The 16,286-nt window shown below is 36.4% G+C and overlaps 1 gene segment (V, D, J or C); it reads left to right on the top strand.

The window, feature by feature from the left end:
- The first annotated feature begins 3,079 nt into the window (after nt 1–3,079).
- LOC139159512 (T cell receptor beta constant 2-like) lies at nt 3,080–15,740 on the top strand. The segment is given in 6 exon segments: nt 3,080–3,146; nt 7,540–7,653; nt 10,881–11,210; nt 12,259–12,285; nt 13,475–13,581; nt 15,178–15,740. Coding segments are annotated over 6 exon segments (660 nt in total).
- The last annotated feature ends 546 nt before the right edge of the window (nt 15,741–16,286 follow it).

The following is a 16,286-nucleotide window of genomic DNA, read 5'->3' as shown; positions in this document are numbered from 1 at the left end:
AATGCTTCTTGAGTTTATTATTAATGTTAGAAGTGGTTGATGACGAGGAAGTAAGGGGCATGCATCCCTAGTCTTGGTTGATTGGGAGTTGGTCTTGGTTGGAGGTGGGTAGATAGTTATTTATTTTATTTATTTATTTATTTATTACTTAGATTTGTATGCCGCCCCTCTCCGAAGACTCGGGGCGGATTTGGACAATAGTTGTTGGAGGGTTGAGGTTTTGATTGGAGGTAGGTAGGTAGTTAGGATGGATTTGAGCTATAGTTGTTTGATGCTTGAGGTTTATGGTGGATTGTGCTTGGTTGATGGAGAGATGTATGCTAGGATGGTTTTGGATGATGGAGTTTGGAGGGTTGGATGGTGGGATGTGGGTCTTGGTCCTAATGCAACCTGCTCGGTAGTCGATGTATAGGTTGGTTTGTCCTTGATCTTGACGCTTTTTAAGTTCAGCACAAAGTTCACGGGATTGTATTCGTTGTAATATGGATAGATCCGGTCTTGCACAAAGTTTTTTGGGGTTAGAGTCATTTCGGTTGATGGAGTTTATAGTGTTGATGAATTTACCTTTGCTAATTTCATTTTTGCAAACAACTCTGCAAAATTGAGGTGCTGCCGAGCCATCTCTGTATTTGAACTCGGGGCCGTCTCTGGACACTGCAATGATATTGTCCGCAGGGAATATTGGTGCAATGATATTGCGAATTTTAGTGATATCAGGTTCATTAGTAGTTTCTAGTCCAAATAGGATGGCATTATTACGTTTTTGTTCTCTTTCAAGGGTGTCTTTGATTAGTAGGTATATGTTATTTGGGTGGTTGGTGTGTTGATGAGGAGGTGGTTGATGTGGTTGATCATATGGTGGTGGTGGATGATGGGTTATTGGTTGAGGGTTTTGTTGTTGCATTGAAGTGTGATTTAGGTCTATTGAATTTCTTTTTGCCTGTGTTTTGATTTTATTGTCCAAGGATGTGAAGCATGCTTGTATTCTTGTTTCAATTTGGGCTTCCATAAATTCAATATAATCTTTTTGTGCAGATAAGGTTGATTCAAGATTGAGACATTTATTGGACATGGTGATCAGTTCGTTAAGTTTGGGTAGACATGTAGGGCAAAAATGAAGGAAGGTGGAAGCTTTTTGAAGGAAATTGATTATGTTTTTGTTTATTCCCAGGCAGGATCTATACGGAGATGGTTGATGGCTTTGAAGATACTTTTCTGTCTTTCCTTTGTCTGGTAGGTTTCGGTGGCCTCGTGGCAGAGATTACTCGTGGCTGGACGGTTTCTGTTTGTTTGTTGGTTCTTTGAAAGCCTCCCTCCTGGTCAAGCTCCAAGGAAGCATCTGGGCTGCACTTCTCCCTCCGGCGGCCCCGCTTTCATTCCATTAAGCCTGGTTTCACCCTGTCTATATGTGTACTTTTGGTTTTTCTTACCTAAGTGTAAGATTTTACTTTTCTCTACATTGAATTTCATTTTGTTAGACACGGCCCAGCGTTCAAGTCTGTCAAGATCCATATGGATCTTGACTCTACCACCTAGGATATTAGCTATTCTTACCAGCTTATTATCATCCACAAATTTGTTAAGTTCCCCTTCTATTCCCTCATCTAAGTCATTTATGAAGATGTTAAAGAGGAGTGGGCCTAAGACAGAACCTTATGGTACCTCACTGCTTACTTCCCTCCATGAAGAAGTAGACCCATTAAGGATTAATAATTGAGTACAGTTTATCAGTCAGTTATGAATCCAACTGGTGGTAATGCTAACTATCCCACTTTTTTCTAGCTTACAAAGAAGTAGGTTGTGATCTACTTTGTCGAATGCCTTGGTGCATTCTAAGTACCGGTATATTTATATTTACTATTGTACACTGTTTTATTGTCACTGTTAGCCGCTCCGAGTCTCTGGAGAGGGGCGGCATACAAATCCAATAAATAAATAAATAATAAATAAATATTACTTTTCACTGGTCCACTAATTTAGTGAGTCTTTTACCCTGCCTTGGTCATTATTCTGAATTTCCACACTGGGTATGTGTGCATATTTGTTAGGAGACAAATAATAACTGTAGGAATCAATAATTTCATAAAAGACCAAAAGACATTTTTCTTGAAACTTGATTCAAGGGATAGTGTTGGATAAGAAGGGACACAGATGTAATGTGAAGTCTGTTTAAAATATGAACAGAAAAAATAAGTATGTAAAGTAATAATGGCCCCTAAGGCTTTCACAGGGAAGATTCCACTTCATCAAGAGCAGACATGTTATTCAAATAGTGTTTCCAGAGGATATTTTTTAATACACAACCTTCCTGTCTCATTCGTAATATTTCCAGGCAATCCAGACACAATAGTTTTCCATTTAGAACTCTTTTGTATTTTTATATCATTTCTTTTGTATATTTTGGCAGACAAAGTTTATTTGGGAAGAAAAGATGAAATAGCTGTACAGAAACTTTTGAGAGCCTGGAACTATGTCGGGTAGGCATGATAAGTACACTTAATGGTATATAAATAGACAAAAGAAAATTTTATAAACAGAATGACCAGAAGATCAGTTTTTTTAAAAAAAATACTATATAAACTTTGTCACAGTCATCCTTATATTTAATTTAGTTGGGGGGTCATTTTGTGCTTGCCTACATGACTGTATATGTGATTTGCACTTAAGTATTTTATGGAGTAGGTTCTGCTTCAAGATGATGCTATTTGCTATTTTGGAACAATAGACCAACACAACTGTCCCTCTGGAATGTGGCTCTTTTATTTGCCAGATATTTTCTTCACATTCATCTTAGAAGAAAGGAGAAAAAAATCAATAGATTTAGTTGAAATTACTCAAGGTTACAAGAATAAATAATGAGGTTCTGGAGACAGAAGAAGAGAAAAATTGCCCAGAGGGAGAACCTGAACTGACAAAGACCTCTGATTTAGTTCGTTTTTCATCATTAAGAGATAAAAAAGTCCCAACATTTCCCCAAAAGTTTATTCATTTACTGCACTTATCTTGTGTGTTAATGAGAGATGATTCACACACTGGTGAATTTGTCTCAAGCTGATAAGGTCTCCGGGATATTCTTGTAATGCTCTTCAATACTGTGTCAAACACATTGCTGTACTTTGGCCAGGGAACCAGGCTGACAGTGCTAGGTAAGTTAATCAAAGATTATTTTGTGAAGTTTTCTTGCCTGATCCCTGTTAAATATATGAGATTAGTGGAAGTGTGTGGTTCAGCTTGCTTAGAATTAAAATTTAAAATTGTATAATTATACATCCAAAGTAAAAAATAATAACTGTTTTCTAAAAGAAAATAAATAAATTTGATCATAAGATTATACATAATTATTAATTTTAATTAAATATTGAATATCTGGATGCATGTAATTAGAAAGTTGTAGTTTTTCTACATTCATACTTTAAAATGGAGCCAAGCAGAGCCAAGCCTCACTTGTTGTTTTTTTTCCTATTTCTCATCCTTTGCTTGTCATCTGACATCTGAATGCCATTTGGGATGTGAGGTTGCATTCAAGCTATAGCCGGAGAGAGGGGGGGGGAGGGAGAGAGAGAGGGAAGGGGGGAGAGAGAGAGGGAGAGAGGGGGAGAGAGAGAGAAATTGCCCCAACCAGAATTGCCATTCATTTTATGTGGTGATTTCATCACTGTGTAGCTATGCTGAGCTACACTTTGGAAAAGGAACTCGACTTACAGTACTTGGTAAGACAAAATCATAGCTTATTATTACAAGCAAAATTAAATTTCTTAAAATGTTAATGAATGGCTGATCAATTCTTGGTGTAGAATGAAGAACTGTAACTGACACTCTAAACACACATGGGTGAAGTACAAATTGTTTCCAGCATTCATTCCTCCTCATAAAATTTCATGAACATCTCTTTTGGCTTTTCTTGACCATCATAGGATCTATTACTTGAGAATCATGCATGTTGGGATATGTGGGTCTCTTTCTCTTGCTCTCTCTCTCTTTCCCCCCCTTCTCTCCCTCTCCCTCTTCCTATAACTCTCTCCCCTTCAGTCCCATGAAAATTTGTTGTATGTTTTGTTTAAGGAGGAAAGATTGTTAGCAAATTTCACATAAATAACCTCTTGACTAAGGCTGACTAGTAAAAAGATACAGAAAAATTTATTAATTTATTATTGATTTAAAGCATTTACATAGCCACCTTTTTTAGCCAACTCTAGCCAGCCCCCAATCAAAAATTAAAAATATATAAATCATATTAAAACTATAAAAATCAACTAATTAAAACATTAACATTCTACATTCTCGGATGGAATTGATTGCCAACACCTGTCTCTTCATATTTATCAATAGGTCTCTTGGCAATTGTTTACCGAATATTAGATATAATTAGGGGCGACTTCATCCCAAATTATGCCACCCTTTATAAAAGAGAGACGTAAGAGTTTGAAAGCTTAGGAGAGATTAAATTTGGAGTTGAATTCTTTCTCATTTGTACTTTAGCCTTTCCCATTTATGAAGTCCTGGCCACTAGAAAAAACAACGGATTGAGAAAAATTATCTATGGGTAAAAATCTGTGTAAAGAAAGAATTTGATTCCTACTTTTCATGTTTCACCTAAGATTTCCCCCGCATTGACCCTTGTTTTGCGGTGATCAGTCAGCTGATAGATTCACTGCTGCCACATCTAGTTTAGCCTGAAAATTTGTGATGTTTTAAGAAAATTCAATAAATTGGGTGTGGTCCATTCCATGCTCTGCTTGAGTCCATTCTCTGTTTCTGTCTTGCTGTAAACCATACCCATACACAGAAGTCGCACTGGATGTCGTAGTCAACAAGTGATGGTCAAACACATCTATGAATCAAGCACACATACCCTCACAATTTCAGTTTTAACATAAGAGCAAATTCATGTGCATATAGATGACAGTTGTGACTTCTGCTTTGTTGGCTTTCAGCCTCAAAGCATGAAAGAGATTGTTAGGAAACAGATGGCCTTAGATGACAGCGTGCTGCTCCCAAATAAAATATCTGTGACAAATCAAGAGGAAATAAAAGTCTCTGCCTTCTAGCAACAAGCCTTAGTCCTTCCTTCTCATGCTTTACCAGCACTGGAAAAACTATGAACTGGAGGCAAAGGGGAACCAACGTTGATGGAACAGCTTTCTAATTAAAGCCGACAGAATAGGATGAAGGAAAAACCCATCAGCTTCCTTATGGATAATCCAGAGGGGAATTCATTTCGTGACCTTGCCAGCTGTACAATACTGAGCAGACAGACTTTGGAGAAGGGACCAAGCTGAATGCTTGGGGTAAGGAAATGTATTTGATGGAAACAGGTAGAAATGCAACATGGCTCCATATTGTTATAGTAATAGAACCTGAGATAGCATAGGTTATACTGGCAGAGTATATTGGCAGAGATCAAAAGGTGGATTTTTTTTTTCAGAAGCCTTCCTGCTCATCTCTTTCAGAATAGAATAGAATAGAATAGAATGGAATAGAATGGAATGGAATGGAATGGAATGGAATGGAATGGAATGGAATGGAATGGAATAGAATAGAATTCCTTATTGGCCAAGTGCGACACAAGGAATTTGTCATTGGTGCATAGGCTCTCAGTGTACAAAAAAGAAAAGATACATCTGTCAAGAATCATGAGATACAACACTTAATGATTGTCATAGGGTATAAATAAGCAAGCAGGAAACAATCAATATTAATATAAATTGTAATGATGCAAGCAATAAGTTACAGTCATAAGTGGGAGGAGAAGGGTGATAGGAACAATGAGAAGACTAATAGTAATAGTAATAGTGAATAGTTTGACAATGGTGAGGAAATTATTTCTTTAGCAGAGTGATGGCGTTCGGGGAATAACTGTTCTTGTGTCTAGTTGTCTTGGTGCACAGTGCTCTAAAGAAATATGTTGAGAGTAGGAGTTGAAACAATTTATGTCAAGTATCCAAGGGGTCAGCAAATATTTTCATGGTCCTTTTTTTGACTGTGCAGTATACAGGTCCTCAATGGAAGACAGGTTGGCAGTAATTGTTTTTTCTGCAGTTCTGTGATAAGATCTTTTGAAAAAATGCCCTTGACCTCCACACTCTCCTGTTTGATCATTACATGAAATCATAATGTTTCTACAAAAGATCACTATGAATGGTGGAGTGCGTTGAACTTGGACATGTCGTTCTTAAGTACAAAATTCCCCATTTAATTTCCCAGTTCAGTTTTCCCTCCCTACATGTCCACCATCTGTGAAAGAACTGAAGGATATAAATATAGTATGTACACAATTGCATCAAAACATGTAAGAAATGGATCAGAGTTCAATTTAGCTGAAAGATGCTTTCTCCCCAGGATGTAACTATAAAAACAGTTCCTGCTAGTGAATATGGGTGATGTTTTCTCTCAGTTGAAGCATCTTTTTTTTAGTAATAGGATTTCATGCTGTGCACAAATTCTCCATTGAATTTTGGCCCAGGAACTCGAGTATCTGTATTAGGTAAGATATATGCTGAGGGGTTTTGCATGAATTCAATGATTCTTTGATATGGAAACTAGGCATAACGTGTAGGACGTTAGGAAGCAACTACCAAGAGAAAATTAAGGAATAGGATAGCATGGTAGGTTATGCAGTGGACTTAAGAAATGTGACTTTGATTCATTGATAGATTACAGTATTTCACCTCAGCCTCCTTACAGGGATGTGTTGAGAGTAATATGGAAATATATGTATTCCTTTGAACTACTTATATGAAGGATTCTCTTTGTAAAATACAGATCATTAATTTGTGTGCTAAGAATGTCACCATGAACTATAATAAGGTTTATGTGATGGGACTAGTTGACACAGAAGTGCCTAGAAATCTCTTCTATACCATCTTCCTTGGCTATATGAAATATATAAGAATTCAGTACCAAGAATCTATCTATCTATCTATCTATCTATCTATCTATCTATCTATCTATCTATCTATCTATCTATCTCTATCTATCTATCTATCTCTTTCTCTTTCTCTCTCTTTCTCTCTGCTGTGCTGTTTTTATGTAGATCTATGGCTTATTATTTTTCTTTCAGTCACACAAATTGGACAACAGAAAATGTGAACAGCTGAAAGGATTATCTAATACAGGGTAATTGCTACTGAGGGGTACTTATAATTATTATAATATTAAAGGCAATAAAAGCACACAGTTGGCTAAGTGTTGGTTTATTCAACAATTGAATTTATAACCTGAATGCTTTTAGTTCAGATGCCTGCAACTGTTAACAACAACAAAACAAATGTTCATTGATAAACTCTAATACTCACACAAAATCTATCAATGCTATATAAAATCTATAAATAATAACACGGCCCCAAGAAAAGAGCAAGCATAACTTCAAACCTAAACATATCAAGATCATATCATATCGAGTCTACAGAGAAGGGCGGCATACAAATCTAATTAATAATAATAATAATAATAATAATAATAATAATAATAATAATAATAAGAAGAAGAAGAAGAAGAAGAAGAAGAAGAAGAAGAAGAAACAGGTTGGATAGTTAATAGGCAAGAGACATTCCTTCAACATAGCTGTTACTATAGGTTTCATTTATAAGACAGGCACATTGTGTAACTCTGACAGGCTCTATTTTGGACAAGGAACTCGGCTGACTGTACTAGGTAAGATCTATGGGAATAAAGGAGAACTGAAATAATTATTTAGCACATCCATCAAGATAATAGGGTATAGTGCTAAGCAAATTGATTTCTTAAAGAAGCTTTGGACCTTGGTTTCTATTAGTTCTAGCCAATGTGCCCAGTGAAGAGGTGAATCCATTTATCTTAAAATAACAACAATATTGCAAATCAGGGTTTTGGTCAGAGAATAGAACCGTTCTAACACAACCACAAAGCTTTTTGAGTGAGATGTTTGCTTTGGTACATAGAAAACACATTGTGTGTCTATGAGCAGCTGCACTTTGGCCAAGGAACCCGGCTTACTGTTCTAGGTAAGGATGATATTAAGGCCATAAGAAACTTGTATGGTGTGCATTTCAAGGGCCAGTATGCAATTGTAGTTATCCTACAGTAGCAATGATTCATAAGGAAGGACAATATGGCTTTTTTACTCCATATTATAACCTTGGATCTGAGGCTTGTAGTCCTCCCCTCAATTATAGTATGCCGGTTTCTGAATACCTAGATGATGCTAAAGAGATTATAAAATATAATATAATATAATATAATATAATATAATATAATATAATATAATATAATATAATATAATATAATATAATATAATATAATATAATATAATATAATATAATATAATATAATATAATATAATATAATATAATATAATATAATATAATATAATATAATATAATATAATATAATATAATATAATATAATATAATATAATATAATATAATATAATATAATATAATATAATATAATATAATATAATATAATATAATATAATATAATATAATATAATATAATATAATATAATATAATATAATATAATATAATATAATATAATATAATATAATATAATATAATATAATATAATATAATATAATATATAATAGAAAGACAGCAGGAAAAAATGTTTTTTAATGATGGATGTCAGATTCTTTTGCATTTCTCAAAGTTTTTCAGTCTCAGTTCAGAATAGTTTCAAAACTCGTGGTCATTCTTATTGGTATTCTCAGAAACTGTTTGCAGTGCCAAGAACTGGATGTAATAGTTAAGGTAAGGTCTGGCCAAAGCGGAATAAAGTTTAGTTATTATTTCCTATGACTTGGAGTGAAATAGTTGTTGAGGCAGCTTATAATTACATTTGCCTTTTTCATTATCTCTTATTCACATGGGCATTTTACCCTGTAAGGGAAAATTAGTAACCAGTCTGTAATGATTGATTTCATGTGTCCAGCAATGGTTTGTCTGCCTGTAGATTCACTGCTACTGTCAAAAATATGTTTCCCTAGTAAGAAGAAACCTGTAACCTCAAGATTACAAACTCTAGATCCTTTCCTACCAGGGGTACGTTTCTACTTACTTCGCTGCTAGTTTGCTTCCTCCCACGCCGCATAGCAAAAAATAAAAAATTAAAAAAGCGGAAAAGCGGAAACTCAGCTTCTGTGCATGCTCAGTAGAAAAAATAAAATAAATAAAATTTGGGAAAAATATTTTTTAAAAATTCAAAAAAAAGATGCCAGCGCCCACAGACTGACATCAACCGAGCCAGGTCGGTGACATCGCTGTAACATAACCAGCGAACTGCTAGCGGGTCGAGCGAACCGATCCAAATTGGCGGAACCCACACTTGTTCCCTGCTCAATGTATATTAAGCCACAAAGCATATAGGGCAAGGGAACCAGTCCTTGATTATGTGGTCTACATTCTCAAGGCCTAAAAATTAATGCTATTTAATAATGTGGGCCAGATAGTATAGATATACCAAAGGTGCTTTTTCAAAAGGCAACTGGATTTTTTTGTTGTTGAAGATGTTTCGCTTCTCATCCAAGAAGCTTCTTCAGTTCTGACAATGGTAGGGAATGGAAGGATTTATATTCCTTGCAGTCATCTCTTTCTGAGAGTCATTGAGGCTGCCTTCTGCCGCACGAATCCCAGCGGCCGATAAGGTCCCACAGAGTTGGCCTTCTCCGGGTCCCATTGACTAAACAATGTTGTCTAATGGGCCCCAGGGGAAGAGCCTTCTCTGTGGCACCCCCAGCCCTCTGGAATCATTTCCCCCCAGAGATCATAACTGCCCCCACCATCCTTGTCTTTCATAAATTGCTTAAGACCCACCTATATCGCCAGGCATGGGGGAATTGAGACATCTCCCCCAGGCTTATATAGTTTTATGTATGGTATGCTTGTATCGTATGTTTTTAAAATAGGCATCAGGTTAGAAAGTGGGATACAGTGTTCCCTCAATTTTCGTGGGGGATGCATTCCGAGACCGCCCGCAACAGTCGAATTTCCGCGAAGTAGCGATGCGGAAGTAAATACACTATTTTTGGCTAAGAACAGTATCACAAGCTTTCCCTTAACACTTTAAACCCCTAAATTGCAATTTTCCATTCCCTTAGCAACCATTCAGATTATTACTCACCATGTTTATTTATCAAAGTTTATTTTAAAAAAAATATTAAAGGCGGACGAAAGTTTGGCGATGACATATGATGTCATCAGGCGGGAAAAACCATGGTATAGGGGGGAAAACTGCGAAGTAATTTTTAATTAATATTTTTGAAAAACCGTGGTATAGACTTTCTGCAAAGTTCGAACCCGCGAAAATCGAGGGAACACAGTATCCTGAGCTCTAGCCCTAGCTTAGGCATGAAGCCAACTGGGTCACCATTGACCAGCCATTCTCTTTCAACCTTGGTAAGGAGCCAATGACGCACTCCTTCTGAAAACTTGCAAAGAAAATTACAGGCATTTGTTCATGTAGTTGCCAGAAGTCAACAAAAAACACAACAACAGCAAAAAACAAAAACACAGCAAACAAGCAAATGTGAAGTTCTATCATTCTTTGCGTATGCATTTGAATACCAAGGCTTGAGTAATGCTTATGTAGTTGGGCTACAGGTAAAACAGAGACAATACCTCAGTTCCTCCCCATCTCACTTTTCTGCTGACTCTTCACAGAACTCATGCCATCACTGCAAGATTGATTTGTAGATGCATGGATGGTATTTAGACTCTCTTTCTTGATTCTCAATATTTAATGACTGGCAGCTGAATGAGATCATTCCATTGAAACGCCCTGTGCTTAAATAAGACAGAGACAGCAACATTACTTCATGATGCAATTGGCAAGCTGACATATGTAGGTCAACCATAGCTTGAGGAGGCTAGCCATCTTTTTCATTATATGTTGCTTTATCTTCCAGAAGAGGGACACAATGTCACACACCCAAAAGTGACCATATTTTCTCCATCCAAAAGTGAATTGGAAAAACATCGCAAAGCTACAATTGTGTGTTTGGCCACTGATTTCTATCCAGATCATGTCATTCTTACATGGTACCTAAATAACAACCCTATAGCAGATGGAATAAAGACAGAGGAGCCCAAATATGAAAATAAGAAATATTCACTAATCAGCTGTTTAAGAATCACTGCGAAGCAGTGGCAGAATTCAAAAAACAATTTCACGTGCAAAGTCGATTTCTACAGTTCTTCTGGAAGCAGAAGTTACGAAGCTTCCATAATTGGAGAAGGTGAGTGAAAGGAAGGTCAATTTCTACTTTCTAGGGCTTGGGAGCATTTAAAAAAATATTTTGCTGAACAAAATTACAAATATTAGAAAATAATGTTCATGTTCAATTCTTAAGTAAATGTGATAATTTACACCAGTGTTTTTCAACCAGTGTGCTGCGGCACACTAGTGTGCCGTGAGACATGGTCAGGTGTGCCGCGAAGCTCAGAGAGAGAAAGAAAACAAGAGAGAGAGAAAGAAAGCAAGAGAGAGAAAGAAAGCAAGAGAGAGAGAAAGAGAGAAAGAAAGAGAGAGAAAGAGAAAGAAATCAGGAAAGAAAAAGAAAGAGAATGAGAGAGAGAGAGAGAAAGAGAGAAAGAAAGAAAGAGAAAGAGAAAGAGGGTGGGAAGGTGGGAGAGAGAAAGACAGGGAGGTAGGGAGAGAAAGAGCAAAAAAGAGGAAGGAAGGAAGAGAGAAAGAAAGGGAGAGAGAGAAAAAAGAAAGGGAGAGAAAGAGGGAGGGAGAGAGAAATAGAGCGAAAGGGAGGAAGAGAGAGAGAATTTTTTTGTCCAAACTTTTTCAAAACCCCCCCCCCCTCAATGTGCCCCATGGTTTTGTAAATGTAAAAAATGTGCCACTTGTCCATTTGCAAAATTTGATAATTTTCTTATCTGTGTCTAAGAGTTTCTGATACAGCCATGACCCAGGAAAATATCAGAACCTAGCAAAATTCTTATACTATTTTTCCATTTTTATTATTTCTTAAAAACATTTACATGTAGCCTCTAAGTCCAATCAGAACAGTGCCTTTAAGGAATTAGTTTTTGAGCCTTGCTTTAGAAACATTGCCCTTAAATCTTTGAATCTATCTATCAATATTAAATTGATAGAATTTATAGAACACGCACACACACACACACACAATTTAGAAATTTCTATTCACCTTGAGCACAAGTTTATTCCTTTTTAATTTTTTCTTCATTGTGTAGGGTTTATTAGTTGTAGTAGAAATTATGACAACAATGATGATGAAATATAGCTAATGAGAATTTTCCTCCTTCTGTTTTTAGAATGTGATAGCCAGGCCTCCACAAATGGTAAGTCAAGTTCAGTCTGTCAATTCCAAATGTATATTACACTGAATCTTTAACTTTCTCCAGGACCCCTAATTGTAAACAAGCTTTGAATTAGGTGTGGCAAAATTCAACATGCTACGTCTCTGACAGATACATTTAATTTTTGCAAATGATTTGAATATATCTGTGAAATTTAACCCCAAAGGGAGGGACATTTGATTTCAGCATCACTAAGAATTTCCCCTATCTTCAGGAAAAACAAAATCCCACCTTAAAATACAACAACTTGTCTACCCTATTTTCTCTAAAATAAGGCATTCCCTGATAATAAACCCAATCAAGCTTTTGAGTGCATGGCAATAAGGTCAAAGGCTTATTTCAGGATTCAAAATATATAAGACAGGTTCTTATTTTTGGGGAAACACTGTGCATTAAAAAAATGGTATTGTGACTTGGAGTTTTGGGCAGATGGAAAAGAAATGATTACTATTTGGAATGATAGGAGAAGCATCAACAATGGCTAATTTTTTAAAACAGTTTGTAAAACAACAACAAGCGAATTCTCTTACATTTTAAAATGGAAGCAAAGCAAGTGCCCATTAGACCAGGTATGCAATCACTTTCCCTCCGCCTGGCTCAAGGTGTGGGTTTTCACAAGAAAAATATAGGGTTAAAATTTGGAAAGATGGGGAGAAGAGCACGATGACAGGCTGTCAATTCAATAAAAGCAAAACAAAACAATTCAACACCACCACCTCCAAAAGGGAGAAGGAAAGATTTCGTCCTTTCCAGCAGCTTCTGCTCCCAGAATATTTTTCTCAAAGACTCTCCCTCCCTCCCTCTCTCTCCCTCTCTCTCCCTCCCCCCCTCAAATGAAAAAGGTAATATTCCATGACTAAAAATTTAAACATACAGTATTGCAGAGTTGTGGTGCTATAGCTCAAAATATTTCTACATGCTTTTTAGTTGGTCTCTTGAAATCATGTATTCAAGAAATGTGCTGGAGAAGAGGGGAAGGTAAAAACAGTATACTGGAAAGTGGATACACTATTCTAGCCTCATCTATTATTGTTGTTGTTGTTGTTGTTGTTATTTAGATTTGAATGCCGCCCTTCTCCGAAAACACAGGGCAGCATTCTATAATTATACAATTATAGAAATTATACAATTCTTATATTGTTATTTTTCCCTATTTTCTTTCCACATTTAGAATTGTATCTCAGACAAGCCAATCTTGGAAAACTGGTGTATATTCTTCTCATTTTCAAGAGTGCCTTGTATGGGGCATTTATAATGCATTTGAAAATAAGAAAAAAGGTAATATGCCATGTGCGTTCTTTATATCCAGGTTTATCCAATTCCTGAGAAAAATGCATTGTGTGTGTTATCCTGTCCTTAACAATGTGCCCCACATCCATTGTTTGTAGACTGCTACAATCTTTCCCTGCAACTGAGTCAAAATGTTCCTAACCCACTCTTGAAGCGGCAGAACATGACTGCCAATCTCCATTCTGCCCCAGTTCCCAACCATTGTTAATCACTTGATTTTCTTCTCTTGTGATGGAGGACAACCTGGATGGAGGTTAAGAGGGATGTTTGCCTTACTCATGTGTGCTGGGGTGGAGATGAAGGCAGATAAATCTCCAGGACACAGCAAAAAAAGCAAAGCTGCTGTTTGAGCTTCCAACACCGTTAGGTGAAAGGGATGGGAGGAAAAGCCCTTAATTAGACTAATCTAGATAAGACAATGGATACACAACCCAATCCCCTCATGTCAATCTGGACAAGAACACCCATAAAGAACCCAAATATTGGATGACTAGCACAAAGGGAAAACTTATTACACCACAGCCATGGTCTGTTTAGGCAGAGTTTTGGACATCTTCAGAACTTTGACTATTGTTCTGTCAAGTCCTGGTGACTGCTTGGACTATTCCCTTTCATGGCAAAGATTTTCAGAAGTGGTTTGCCCTTGCCTCCTCACCATCTCCCAGTTTCTAGCCTGATGCCTTAACTACTACATCAAACTGGCTCTTCAAATCTATCAAATTTATTATTACTTAAAATGTTATGGCTCCCAATCCATCTCATTAGATGCAGGGAGTATTGTCAGAGTTCTACACACACATTTCTGAAATGAATTGCTATTTATGATAGTCATAATCAGTTAGTTCCACAAGACTCTGATATGGTTCCCCGTGGGCATAAGATAGCCCTAACAGATATATTTGTGTATCACTGATATATACAGTTGCATAAGTAGCTCTGGAAAGTAAACCCAAAATATATGCTATCATAATCTAAACCACACTTAGAATGAATATTGAAAAGTAAAGTTCTTCTAGCTTAAACTAATTTATGGAACCAACTATCCAAGATCTGCTAGAAGTTGGAACTGGAGCAGAGGACTCATCGTGCAAGAAAAAGGCAGATTGTCCAGTTTCTTCCAACATCTTCCCTTTCACTTGGGTATCTTCTAGTTCAATCCCCTGCTTAAACCTTATACTATTTCAGAAAACAGTTATCCAATCTCTTCTTAAAAACCTCTGGTGTTGGAGCACCCACAACTTCTAGATTAGTCTTCTCCTTGCTTAGTTTCCATCCATTGCTTCTTGTCTTGTCTTCCTGTGCTTAGGAGCATAGGTTGATCACTCCTCTTCATTGAGGCAGCCCTTAGAACTCTGCTATCATGTCTCCCCCTAGTCCTTCTTTTCATTAAACTAGACATACCCAATTCCTACATCCAATGTTCTTCCTCCGTTTATCCTCCAATCCCCAAATCATCTTTGTTGTTCTTCTTTGCACTCCTTCTAGAGCCTCAACATATTTTTATATCATGTCGATAATTAAAAAAAAGTAAGATAAGGTATTTAATCCAGGATTAATTAGTTGCCCTTGTTTCCTTTTTTTCAGTTCTGTGGCAATTGATACAACAGAAGCTTTTCCCTGGGAACAACCTCACGTCTGGGTTGAATGAATGCTGGAGAGAGAAGAAGAATGATTCTTGCCTTTAAAAATCCAAAGTAGCATTCTGATTCTTTTTTTTTTCAAAAAAAAAAAAGTTTGGTTGTTCCCAACTTTATATTACTGTTCTTGTTACTATCTCTATAGGAACATTCATAGCATTTTCATGTGTGTATATTTTTTTAAATTTTAACCATGTTTACTTGGAAGGAAATACGCATAGAATTGCAACTTTATACTGAACATGAACCAGTCACCACAGAACATGGCCTCCGTTGAATTCAATAAGAGTCATTTCCTCCAGGGAGATGCCATAGAATTATAGAGATGTCATGTAATCTGATTCATGCCAATTCTATTGAATGTGATGGGGTGAGATTGAAGTGCAAAAGATAAAAGCATCTTGACCTTTTAAAATTCTCAGAACTGAAATCAATAGTCTTTGACTTTTGACTTTTGACCATGTCAGCAATCTTGATTTCTATACCTGTTTTTAATAAAATCATTGCTAACAGAAACTTTTGGCTGAGTTTCATGTGTTTCATTCATAAATCCAAAGGTATCAAACTTCAAATGACCAAATCTTGCAAACTAATTCTTCTAAGATAAATATCATATTACAAGTGGAGGGGGATGTTGAAGGATTTGACTATTTTAACTGATTAAAGATGCCCAGGTTTTTAGTGAAATACTTATCTAATACTCTTCAATAAAAGTTGGCATTAAAAATGCTATAAAACCAAAGTCAATTAGATGGAAGTGAACATAAAGTCTGTCTCTGTAATTATATATAGATAAAATCTGGTAGCCCAGATCTTTTTCCCGCAATACAGGTGATCAGGTATATGAACTTTGTTATTGCTATAGTTGCTGTAGCCAAAGGCGTCTGCAGGAAGGAACTTGTGGTATAAGCAGCAGCATACCTCTATAAGCACTGCCTCTTTTGTACATGTATTGTGGTGTTGTACATAGATATGTAACAGGTGCAGCTTGCATTGCAACAGGGCAACATCATTTCAATATTTTGACAAAAGTAAACATGTCTGATACTCGCTGAG

The sequence above is a fragment of the Erythrolamprus reginae genome, chromosome 2 (genome assembly GCF_031021105.1).
Source record: "Erythrolamprus reginae isolate rEryReg1 chromosome 2, rEryReg1.hap1, whole genome shotgun sequence".
NCBI classification, from domain to species: domain Eukaryota; kingdom Metazoa; phylum Chordata; class Lepidosauria; order Squamata; family Dipsadidae; genus Erythrolamprus; species Erythrolamprus reginae.
Note: the sequence above shows the minus strand (reverse complement) of the source record. Positions and strands in the feature narration are given on the sequence as shown.